The sequence below is a fragment of the Miscanthus floridulus genome, chromosome 13 (genome assembly GCF_019320115.1).
Source record: "Miscanthus floridulus cultivar M001 chromosome 13, ASM1932011v1, whole genome shotgun sequence".
Lineage (NCBI taxonomy): Eukaryota > Viridiplantae > Streptophyta > Magnoliopsida > Poales > Poaceae > Miscanthus > Miscanthus floridulus.
In genome coordinates, this window is record NC_089592.1 from 41804425 (window position 1) to 41817905 (window position 13481).

Genomic DNA, 13481 nt, shown 5'->3' on the forward strand with positions numbered 1-13481 from the left:
AGGCAGCACCATCGGCTATGGAGGAAGAGGACAAGGTTGAGGAGATTGAGCATGAAGAATCATGACCTCAAGCCAGTCTGCATCCTCCTCAAGCCGGGGGATGAAGTTATGGTCATGGAAGAGAAGGACACCACCAAGGAGGCAAAGAGGCTATGGTCCACCCTTTCCATAGCCATGAAGCAAATTGAGGTTAGTATTGCATCAACGGTGTCGTCTTTGGTGTTGGAGAATATGGTCGTTTATAATCTTGGTGCTTTGCAGGGCATAGTGCGAACTGTTGTACAACGACAACAGTTGATCAAGAGGATGGAGTCCCTCATCGAGGAGAACAAGAAGCTAAAAGAGGTAGTGAAGCTGATGGAGAAGAATGTCCAGAGGGCCCAACATGAAAGGGATCTTGCACAATCAAATGCGAAGGACTAGGAGTACCAAAAGGGCAAATTGTCTGAGCAGTGGAAGACCATCTCTAAACAGCTAGAGCACACCTCCGAGCAACTGAATAGCATCTCTGAGTAGCTAGGGCACACCTCTGAGTAGCTGAAAGGCATCTCCAACCAGAAGAAAGGTACTACAGGATTAGTGAATTTTCTCTACATTGCCGAACAGTCTTGATGTTGCTGTCAACCGCTATGTTTGTAGAGCAAGATGCGGAGCTCGACCGGTTGTGAGAAGTCATCGATCAACTCCAAGAGGAAAAGGAGAAGGCGTCTAGGTGAGTGAAGAAACTAACCAAGGAGTTGGAGGGTGAGTAGTTCATGGTCGGAGTTGTTGCTGATATGATTGCTTCGTTTGACGGATCCCTTTGGTGTCTATAGAATACCGTCAAGGAACTAAGGCACAATTTGATGTGTTGGAGCTGGAGGAAAGAACCCAGAGGGGAAGACTTGATGCCGTGGTGGCCAAAGTTAGGCCGGTGCTTGACTGTATCGACATGGAGGTAGCTCCTTAGCTCAACGATAGGCCACCACATCCGAACACCATCATTAACATGTGCAAGGTGGCGTGGGAGAATTTCAAAGGCTTCAACTGTGATGCAACTATCTCCATCGTGATGCCTGCCCTGGCGGTGGTCCAGTCCGACTACCCTGTGATCAATCTTTAGGTGATAGGGGCTAGATTCGCTAGAGGGATGGCTGCGACGAAGTAGGAGTAGCTGAAGGATGAGGTGGAGGACGCAGCGAAGAAGCTAGCCGGCGACGTTGATCTATTCAGCGAGGTAGACGGTGACGGCCAAGCCTAATAGCCTGAGTGGAGAGGGACATATATTGAACAACTAGAGAGGAGAGTTTAATGCACGAGGGCATAATCAAACATTTATGTGTTTGTATAAATGTTGTAAGTAGACATTGTATGCCTATTTGTGCGGCTTGCTAGAACTTTTGGTGAAAAATAGATGTATTGTTAACCCTAATGCATTTATATGTGGTATAAGTAGCGTCCGAGCAGTTAGTTCATTACTGAGCTCTTGGCCATGGCTAGCCCATATTCCATAATGTCGAGTGCTGGAGCCTGTGCACATGTAGGAGGAACAAACATGACCGAGGAACCATAACCGGCCACCCATAATGTAGAGCACTAGAGTCCATAGCATGTGTAGGGAGAGATCGGTGGTAGGGTTTTCTCCAAAAGAACACAGAGCGGAACGTGTGTTGCTCGATGGTTAGCAAAATATCTTAGAGATATTTTAGTATGGAGAAACAGGGCGGAGCATTTATGGAGATCACGTATAATTGTCAGAGTTTGTTAAGGAGTAGCTTGGAGCCAGTAATCATAAATGGAGATTAAACTGGAGTGGAGAAATAACAAAGATAAATTATGGCGAAAAAATGTCATTCATTATGGAGTGAAGAGTACCTATCTAGACCGTTTTAAGGATAGAAATGTATAAGTTGCTCGATGTGCCATGAGTTGGGGATATCGATTCCCTCCATGTCACATAGTTGGTAAGCCCTAGTCGGGTAACCTCTTTGACCACATAAGGCCCTTCCTAGGGGGAGGAGAGCTTGTGCATCCCTTCGGTTTTCTACTTTTTGCGGAGAACGAGGTCGCTGACCACAAATGAATGACCTTTGATGTTGTGATAGTAGAATCTTCGTAGGCCTTCTAGGTATTTGGCTATGCGGATGCAAGTGATTAGGTGTTCTTCTTTGGCCCTGTCAATGTCCTCTATTCCGAACAGCTTGGACTTGCTCTTCATTATAATGTTCTACTCTTGGTGCTCAGAAGGCAATGTCCATGGGAAGTACAACCTCTAATCCATAGAACAAAAAATATGGAGAGACACCGGTGTTGCGACTAGCTTGAGTGCACAGTCCCTAGACCATAGCTAGGAGCTCTTTGACACCAGTCCCTAGACACCAGTGTTGCCCTAGACACCGGTGTTGCCCATATGCTTTTCCTCTTTCTGGTATAGTCTCTTTTTGAGGGCATCGAGAATCATGCCATTCACCCGCTCAACCTGGCCATTGGCTCTAGGATGGGCAATAGAGATGTATTTGACTGATATGTATCAGTCTTCGCAGAAGTCCCAAAAATGGTGACCAGTGAATGTAGTTCTGAGGTTGTTGATAATGCTGTTCGGGAGACCGAATCTATGGATGATACTTTGTAGAGCTCGATTGCCTTCTTTGCAGTGGCTAAAACCAGTGGCTTGTATTCGATCCACTTGGAGAACTTGTCAATGGCGACGTATATGTATCGAAAACCACCTAGCACAGGCTTGATAGGCCTGATCATGTCCAGTCCCCAGCATGCAAAAGGCTAAGAAGCTGGGATGGTTTGCAATTCCTGCGTCGGAGATGCCGTGGGCTAGTAAAAACCAGCTCAAAAAGTTTTACCGACTAGGTTTATGGAGGCTGCATGATTACCACAGGAGCCAGAGTGTATTTCAAGGAGTAGTTTTACACCATCTTCTCGGGTGATACATTTTTGTAGTATCCCTTCCTTGGCGCTTTTCATCATCAAGTTCCCATCTACCAGCATGTAATGCTTGCTGCGACGAATGAGGCATTCAATTTAAGTCTTATCGGTGGGTACGTTAGGTGCTGGTGAGGTACTTGATGAACTGTTCCCTCTAATCTACGACCGGCGAAGGTACTACAAGTACTAGCTGCTCGGCGGGGGGGATTTCTTGAACTTCCTTCTCTTCCTTAATAGACGGTGTAAAGAGGTCTTGAACGAAGACCCTAGGTGGAATCATGGTGTGAGAAGAGCCTATCTTAGACAGGTGGTCGACGAGCTAATTTTGGTCTCATACCATGTGGTGGTACTCGATACCATAGAACTTTCCTTTGAGTTTCCTGAATCTCGGCGCAGTATGCATCCATCTTGTCACTAGAGTAGGACCAATCATTGTTGACTTGGTTGATGACCAGCGCAGAGTCTCCATATACCATGAGGTGTTTGACGCCAAGCTTGATGGCTATGCGGAGCCTGTGGAGGTATGCTTCATACTCCGTTGTGTTATTGGAAGCTGGAAAATCAATTCGGAGGACATAACAGAGTTTATCCTTAGTTGGAGTAATGAATAAAATGCCAGTACCAGCACCGTTGATGTTGAGGGCGCCATTGAAATACATAACCCAATGCTCAGGGTAGGCAGTGGGGATGGGCTCTTGGATCTCGGTCCACTCAGCGACAAAGTCAGCCAGCGCCTGCGACTTAATGGTAGGCCTACTTCTGAATTCTATGGAATAAGTGCTGAGCTTGACTACCCACTTGATGATGCGACCATTGACCTCTTTGTTATGGAGGATGTCCCCTAGAGGGAACTCAGTGACCACAGCGATCTTGTAGTACTCGAAGTAATGGTAGAGCTTGCACGACATGACCAGAATGGCGTATAGCAGTTGCTAAACCTGAGGGTAACGAGTTTTGGACTCATTAAGAACCTCGTTGATGAACTAGATCAGACATTGCACCTTATAAGTGTGCTTGGCCTCCTCGCGCTCAACAACGATAGCTGTGCTAATGACGCGAGAAGTGGCGGCGATGTAGATTAATAGGGTTTCATCTAGTTGAGGCGCCATCATGATCGGAGGCTTCATTAGAAACAACTTGAGCTACTCTAAAGTCATATCAGCCTCCTTCGACCAGGAGAAGCGCTCAGACCCTTTGGGTAGTTATAACAATGGTAGTCCCTTTTCACCGAGGCATGATATAAAGTGGCTGAGAGCAGCCATGCACCCTGTGAGCTTCTATATATCCTTTATGCAGGTGGCCATTTCATATTGGTAATGGTGGAGACCTTGTCGAGGTTGGGTTCGATACTGCGAGCACAGATGATGTAGCCTTGGAGTATGCTAGATGGAACTCCAAAGAGACACTTTGAAGGGTTCAACTTCCATCTGTATCTTTTTAGGTTGGGGAAGGTTTCTTTAAGGTCGGTGATGAGATTGTCAGTGGTTTTGGACTTGATGACCACATCATCGATGTAAGCTTCGACATTGCGTCCTATCTATTGGTCAAGGCACATCTAGATGGCCCTTTGGTAGGTCGCCCCGGCATTTTTGAGTCCTAAGGACATGGTGGTGTAGCAATACGCACCAAAAGGCATGATGAATGATGTTTCATTATGGTCGTCTTCTTTAAGGGATATCTGGTGATAGCCAGAGTAATAGTCAAGGAAGGAGAGGAGTTCACAGCCGACGGTGGAGTCTACAACCTTATCTATCCAAGGTAAACCGAAGGGCTCTTTAGGGTAGTGTTTGTTGAGATCAGTGTAATCAACACATAGTCTGCATTCTTTATTATTTTTTAACAAGAACTGGATTTGCTAGCCACTCAGGATGATACACTTCTTTATAAATCTGGTTGCTAGGAGCCATTTTATTTCTACCCTAATAGCCTTCTTTTTGTCTGGCACAAATCGTCAGAGTTTCTGCTTGATCGGCTTGGCGATAGGTGAGACATTCAAGGAGTGCTCAATCTTCTCCTGTGGTACCGCCAGTAGGTCTGTAGGTTTCCAAGCAAACATGTCAGGCATTGGTATGTAGGAAGGAGATGAACACACTTTCCTATTTGGGGTCGAGATGAGCCCCAATCTTGATGGTCGTGTTGGGGACATCGAGGCCAAGGCCGACCTCCTTTGTTTCCTTAGACTTGGTGGAGGCATGAGGAGGCTCTAGCGCTGGGATCTCTAGGTCATCGGCAGGCACCATCCTAGCATCATTGACCATGTTGGCCATCTGGATGGAGAGGTCGGTGGCTTTGGTGAGGGAGAGACTCTCTATTTTGCAGGCGTAGGTGATGGAGAGGTTGGCCCGCTAGAGCTAGAACTCCTAGAGGTGAAGGCATCTTCAATACCAGATAGGCATAGTGTGGTATGGCCATGAACTTGGCTAGAGCTGGCCGACCAAGTATGGTGTGGTAGGTGGTGTTGAAGTCGGCGACGTAGAAGTTGATGTGCTCGACATGAAAGTTACTGGTCGTGCTAAATTGTACCAGGAGGGTGATCTCTCCAAGAGGTTTGGATGCCCTGTGTGGCAGAACCTCCTAAGGAATCGGGCCCACATGCACCTATCGTCGTCTTCACTAGACCTCAGATAGCGTACACGAGTTCCCAACAACTCAACAGGTCTGTCGGGTGTCCTCGGGAAACCCGAATCATCCACGTTTCTCTTTTCAAACAGGATCCCAATCACAATCATTGCAGATTACAACAGTTTATTCAAATATATATACTAGAGTAAAAGATAGCGGAAGTCTTAAGATAACATAATTACAAACCAGTTGTTTTCAAACTTACAATACCATAAGTGTTATACAACCATAGTAGCGGGATAATATTACATTAACTTTATTTATCATACAAACTAGTGCCTTGTCCAAAGGCCATTCATCACTCCTCATCGTCGTTGACTTCAAGCATAGACATGCAGCAGGGACCAAAACAAGCCTGCGCATGCGACTCACCTGCAACAAGGGTTAACAAACCCTGAGTACAAGGGTACTCAACAAGACTAACCCGACGTAACGGGGTGTAAGACTTTAGAGATGTAGGGGTTCGGGACAAGGTAAGGATGTAGCAAAATTCAAAGTCCTTTGCCAAAAGCTTACTATTCTTATCCTATTTTCAAATTTCACCCTTAAGACCTTTAGTTCATTATCTCAACTTAAATATACATTTCTATATTCCATCCCTTTTTCTCATATTTTAGTAATTCACCAGTACTACATTGCTTCTATAATGAAACGAGTCTCCATATCCGTGGAGCACCGGCAATTCGAATTGATTCAAGTCCTAGCTGGGGATTCCTTATCACACGACATATGTAGAACTTAATCTTGCATATATCAACCTCGCTACCGGATCCTCCTATGCTAAGCCATCTCCACGCCACCCGAGAGCACAGCACACCTCAAATCCGGCCACATTCCAGCCACAAGGGTACACGCTACTCCCGCCATCTCTCCACTCCCAGTGCGCGGGCATTCGTCTTAGTATCAGATTAGCCGAAGTAGGCTTACTGGAGTATGTGACTAGTACTACAAAGTGTCTCGTTCAGAAGATCCACAATGAGTGGCCTTTAAGCGACATAGTCGGCAACATTACCCAAAATTCAAGATAAGTCACCCGACTAGTCTCTAGTTCATTCAACCTTCTTTCTTTCTTCGACCAGTATGCCATCTTTGATTGTATCAAAACTTTTACTTTGAAAGCCTACCATAAAGCATACTAAGCAATCTACGCCTTTGTAAAAGAAAACATCTTCAAGGATGGTAAACAAGTAACAAGGTAGGTAATGCATCAAGTAGGTAACATTTGAAGTAATCAACTTAATGCAGTAAGTAACATAGGTGATAAACTTTTCAAAGTAACAAGCTAATGGCTTAATGCATAAACCGGGGCTTGCCTTCGTTGACGATTTCCGGTTCTAGATTAGTACCACAATTATCAAATCCCGTGACAACCGGGGATTCTTCCAGAACTTCCTCAACTAGAATCGTTTCGTTCTCGGGTTCTACACGAAATGATAACATATGCTTTAACATGATGATAATGTAAATATGATGCTTTCACGACACATGAAATGTAAAAACACCCGTAATGGATTTTATTTCACGGTACAGTTGCAAGTCAACAAAACCAACCTGTAACCCTATCAATAAGAACCACACATGTGGCATGACCTAATGGATCTTGGAACCCTACTAGTCACAAAACATGACCAAAACAAGATCCAACACTAATCAACACTTAGGGTTTCGACGAGTTAACTTGTTAATGACTTTTGTTATCACATGAAATGTCATTAAGATTTACTAATTACAAATTAGATATTAGTTCAAATACTAATTAAGGTACTAAGGATCATTATAAGTTAATGACCCAAGGTCAACAATCAATTCTAAAGTCAAACAAATCCTAATTGATTAAACATTAATTAAATGAATAATTAATTAAATAATTAAGTCTACATTAGGTATAAAATAAACTTTGTCCAATTAAGCTCAAATTTTTATGTAAGCTTCCTCATGACAAATTAGTGTACCAAAACAAATTTCATAATTTTTGGAGTTATATAGTGACTTACAAAAATCAGGGAAATTGCATTTTTCAATTAATGGACTGAATATTTGAACATTCAAAATTTATCGAAAATATCAAATTTCAAAATTTTAAATCATACTAGAACATGTATAGAAGCTACACAAAAATTTTCAGAATTTTTGGAGCTACGATTATTTTTCTACAAATTTCCAAAGATTCAGCACTATTCACAAATTAGAAAATAACCAAAGCTCACTGTTCTTCTTCCTCAGCTTCACTGACAGCCTGGGCCCGCTGTCAGCGACACAACGAAGACGCACGGCGGCGCTGCCATACTGGACGGCCAAAACGCGCCGACGACGAGTCTCTGGCGAGGCGGATAGCACCAAAATGATCTACACCATCCTACGAATCTATCCCAGTCCTCAGAACAGCAGTAGGCACACCGGAGGAGACCCCACGCCGGCCATGGCGGCTCGTGCACGTCGGCTCATGGCGTAACTCCGGCAAAACTGCGGTAGCGTCAAAAGCGAAGTGATAAACACGTTCAGGAGCTCACTGTGATCACGATGGTGGACTCGGTGAAGACGGAGATGGTCTGGAGCAGCCTAGCCACTGGTGAGGGTAGTCGTGGCGGAGCTCCGACCGGTCACGGGGAAGACGGGTTGCGCCGGGCGATTCTGGCCAACACCAGCGATGAGAGCAAGTCGAGGAGGAGCACAAGACCGAGGCGATCGCGTTGACGTAGCTGGGAATGACTGACACGGCTCGACGATGGCTACGGCGAGCGGCGGAGCTACGTGGTGGCGGAGCAGAGCAGAGGGAAAGAATGGGAGCGACGGCGGCGACTGTGGCTATTTATAGCCCGGAAGAAGGCGTCCGGTGTCGCCAACGCACGGGCGGGTTCGCCACGGTGACATCGGCGTGTCACTGCGTGTGAAAGCGGCGAAGAAGGTCGGCGGCAAGCAGACTGCGTGGCGCCGGCGGTGAGTGGCAATGTGATTTTTAAATTTTGCATTATTTACAGAACTGCCACTGAGTCTATTTTTCAAATTACTCAGAAATTTTCTAAAGAAGTTGAAAATCTCCAAAAATGAAAGTTGTTCAATTTTTCAAACTCTACAACTTTGCTTCTAGGAACATTTTCAAATTCTACCTCCATTTTGAAATTTGAATTTGGGGTGCATTTGAGCATTTGAATCATTTCAAAATTACTCCAAATTTTGTATGTAAACTTGAAAAACTTTGAATACCAAAGTTGATCCTTATAAAATAATCTCCAACTTTGCTTTTTGCCTCAACCCCAAATTCCTCATGGATTTTGAATTAGTCAAAAGGGGCAAAAAGGACTTTTATAAATTTGAAAATGAATTCAAATTTGATTTGTCTTCCTTTTACTTAGATTTTGATTTTTGACCAGTAACATGGCCCATTAGGATTATTTGAGTCAAAGGACATATGACCTCACATGATCACATGAAATTTAACCCTTGTGGTCATGATCTGTATTTAGGGTTTTTGAAACACATCACATGAAATAACAGTATTATGAAATAAACCTTATTTAGGGAATGCATTCAAAACTTTATACTATATGAATGCTTTGCAATGCACATGATGACATGTCAAATTTTAGTATTAGGTCAAAACACCAGAGGTGTTACAACCCTTCCCCCTTAAAGAAATCTCGTCCCGAGATTTAAAACTTAAGGCTAAGTAATGGAAAAGGAAATGTGTCAAGCTAACACATCATAACTTTATTCAAAAAGGCGAGCGAGGGGGTCTTCCATTCTGCTGACAAACGAGACAAGTTACAATATAGACAAGGTATTGCAACTAGATAGAAGCGAAAAAGTTAGGAAAATTCTCTTCTAAGTAATCCTCAGGACTCCCAAGTAGCTTCATCTTTAGTGTGTTGATTCCATTGTACTTTGTAGAACTTGATCGTACGTCTACGAGTGACTCGATCTTTCTGATCTAAGACTCTAATGGGGTACTCGGTATAAGTCAAATCAGGTTCTAGTTCTACATTACCAAAGTCGATTTCTTGGTTAGGTACTTGAAGACACTTCTTTAACTGAGACACATGAAAGATATCATGTACCGCTGACATGTGATCTGGTAGCTTGACGCGATAGGCGCCTGGTCCACATCGTTGTTGGATCTGAAAGGGACCTACATAACGGGGTGCCAACTTTCCCCGAATCCCAAAATGATGAACTCCTTTCATCGGTGATACCTTGAGGTAGACAAAATCTCCCACTTTGAATTCTAGCGGTCGTCTCCTCTTATCAGCATAGCTTTTCTATCGGGATTGAGCTACCTTCATATTGGCTTGTATGAGTTTAACTTTCTCTTCAGCTTCCTTGACCACATCTAGTCCAAAGAACCAACGTTCAGCTTCTGACCAATTTAAAGGTGTTTGGCACCTACGGCCATACAGTGCTTCGAACGATGCCATTTTAATGCTCTCTTGATGGCTGTTGTTATATGAGAATTCAGCTAAGGGAAGGCTTTCATCCCATTTAGCACCAAAAGAAAGAACACATGCTCTTAACATATCTTCAAGAATTTGATTTACTCTTTCAGTCTGTCCGTCTGTTTACGGATGATAAGCAGAACTACGGATAAGTTTAGTTCCTAAAGACTCATGTAGACTTTTCCAAAACTTGGATATGAACAATGACCCTCTGTCAGAGACAATGGTCTTGGGTGCCCCATGCAGACTGAAGATTCTATCAAGATATATCTTTGCATACTGCTCCGCTCGATATTTATCTCTGACTGGTAAGAAATGAGCTATCTTGGTTAGACGATCAACAATAACCCATATTGAATTGTAGCCTGCAGATGTCCTGGGCAATCCCACGATGAAGTCCATACAAATATCTTCCCATTTCCAAGATGGAACTGGCAACGAATGTAATGGACCTGCAGTCTTCATATGAACTGCTTTGACTCTCTGACAAATATCACACTTGGCTACATATTGAGCTATTTCTATTTTCATTTTGGTCCACCAATATCTCTTTCTCAGATCATGATACATTTTGTTGCTACCCGGATGAATGGAGTATCTTGTAGAATGAGCTTCATCAAGAATCTGCTTTCGCAGCTCCAGATTTTTGGGTACTACCAACCTATCCTTGAACCATACGACATCTGATTCATCAATCTTGAAACATGTTGGTTTTCCAGATTTGACTTTATCCTTAATATGGGCTATGCCCTTACTTTTCTGTTGAGCAGCAATGATCTGATCTTTGATAGTGGACTCAACTACAATATTGGACTAGGGAACCTTGTTCTATGATTTGTAAATTCAGATGCTCCATCTCTTGACACTAATGTTTGCTGCATAGTTTCTACAATTAGGCAATGACAATGACTCTTGCGACTCAGGGCATCGGCAACCACATTAGCCTTGCCCAGATGATAATGCACTTCTAAGTCATAATCTTTGATAAGTTCTAACCATCTCCTCTTGATCTTTGGCATGAGCTCGACGAAGAGTGTTGAGCTCCTTGTTAAGGTTCTCAATGTTGGCAGGGTTGCTTGAAGATCCTTCCTCTCCTAGGTTCTTGGAACTTCCTTCACCAAGCTCGTGATTTCTTGGTGCCAATTGGTGACGAGGGACTCCATGAGGTTCGGTGGACTTGCGTGCGGTTTTCTTGGTCTTTGCCATAGCCTGAAGAATTTAGGGTAGGACTATAAGAATAGCTTGAGGATAATGGAGGTTAGCAAGAATGGGATTGACATTACTTACCCAACCACTATTAAGGGGAATTATTATGCAATGTGCTCAAGCATGATGCATGAATCGATCTTACGAATCTAAGTACAAAAGATTAATATAATCATAAGTACTAGATTTTCATAATTCATAGGACAAACCTAATCATATTATCCGCCACAAACTTTTCAAATAAGTCAGGATTGAGTCTAGATCAAAGGTAAGAAGAAAGAAATTGAACTTTCAAAATATCATGTTTACTTTCCTTGATCCAAATCATTTTGAAGGTTTTCCAAAGTAACCTACAATGATCTTAGATGGGAACTTCTCTGATACCAGCTGTGGCAGAACCTCCTAAGGAATCGGGCCCACATGCACCTATCGTCGTCTTAACAGACCTCAGATAGCGTACACGAGTTCCCAACAACTCAACAGGTCTGTCGGGTGTCCTCGGGAAACCTGAATCATCCACGTTTCTCTTTTCAAATAGGATCCCAATCACAGTCATTGCAGATTACAACAGTTTATTCAAATATATATACCAGAGTAAAAGATAGCGGAAGTCTTAAGATAACATAATTACAAACCAGTTGTTTTCAAACTTACAATACCATAAGTGTTATACAACCATAGTAGCGGGATAATATTACATTAACTTTATTTATCATACAAACTAGTGCCTTGTCCAAAGGCCATTCATCACTCCTCATCGTCGTTGACTTCAAACATAGACATGTAGCAGGGACCAAAACAAGCCTGCGCATGCGACTCACCTGCAACAAGGGTTAACAAACCCTGAGTACAAGGGTACTCAACAAGACTAACCCGACGTAACGGGGTGTAAGACTTTAGAGATGCAGGGGTTTGGGACAAGGTAAGGATGTAGCAAAATTCAAAGTCCTTTGCCAAAAGCTTACTATTCTTATCCTATTTTCAAATTTCACCCTTAAGACCTTTAGTTCATTATCTCAACTTAAATATACATTTCCTATATTCCATCCCTTTTTCTCATATTTTAGTAATTCACCAGTACTACATTGCTTCTGTAATGAAACGAGTCTCCATATCCATGGAGCACCGGCAATTCGAATTGATTCAAGTCCCAGCTGGGGATTCCTTATCACACGACATATGTAGAACTTAATCTTGCATATATGAACCTCGCTACCGGATCCTCCTATACTAAGCCGTCTCCACGCCACCCGAGAGCACAGCACACCTCAAATCCAGCCACATTCTAGCCACGAGGGTACACGCTACTCCCGCCATCTCTCCACTCCCAGTGCGCGGGCATTCGTCTTAGTATCAGATTAGCCGAAGTAGGCTTACCAGAGTATGTGACTAGTACTACAAAGTGTCTCATTCAGAAGATCCACAATGAGTGGCCTTTAAGCGACATAGTCGGCAACATTACCCAAAATTCAAGATAATTCACCCGACTAGTCTCTAGTTCATTCAACCTTCTTCCTTTCTTCGGCCAGTATGCCATCTTTGATTGTATCAAAACTTTTACTTTGAAAGCCTACCATAAAGCATACTAAGCAATCTACGCCTTTGTAAAAGAAAACATCTTCAAGGATGGTAAACAAGTAACAAGGTAGGTAATGCATCAAGTAGGTAACATTTGAAGTAATCAACTTAATGCAGTAAGTAACATAGGTGATAAACTTTTCAAAGTAACAAGGTAATGGCTTAATGCATAAACCGGGGCTTGCCTTCGTTGACGATTTCCGGTTCTGGATTAGTACCACAATTATCAAATCTCGTGACAACCAGGGGATTCTTCCAGAACTTGCTCAACTAGAATCAGTTTCGTTCTCGGGTTCTACACGAAATGATAACATATGCTTTAACATGATGATAATGTAAACATGATGCTTTCACGACACATGAAATGTAAAAACACCCGTAATGGATTTTATTTCACAGTACAGTTGCAAGTCAACAAAACCAACCTGTAACCCTATCAATAAGAACCACACATGTGGCATGACCTAATGGATCTTGGAACCCTACTAGTCACAAAACATGACCAAAACAAGATCCAACACTAATCAACACTTAGGGTTTCGACGAGTTAACTTGTTAATGACTTTTGTTATCACATGAAATGTCATTAAGATTTACTAATTACAAATTAGATATTAGTTCAAATACTAATTAAGGTACTAAGGATCATTATAAGTTAATGACCCAAGGTCAACAATCAATTCTAAAGTCAAACAAATCCTAATTGATTAAACATTAATTAAATGA

The 13481-nt window shown here is 42.9% G+C and overlaps 1 protein-coding gene across 1 annotated transcript; it reads right to left on the reverse strand.

The window, feature by feature from the left end:
- Positions 1–3218: 3218 nt before the first annotated feature.
- On the reverse strand, positions 3219–3827 carry LOC136499759 (uncharacterized). The gene has a single exon (XM_066495296.1). It carries the CDS (start codon positions 3825–3827, stop codon positions 3219–3221), a length of 609 nt encoding a protein of 202 aa, XP_066351393.1.
- Between the last annotated feature and the right edge of the window lie 9654 nt (positions 3828–13481).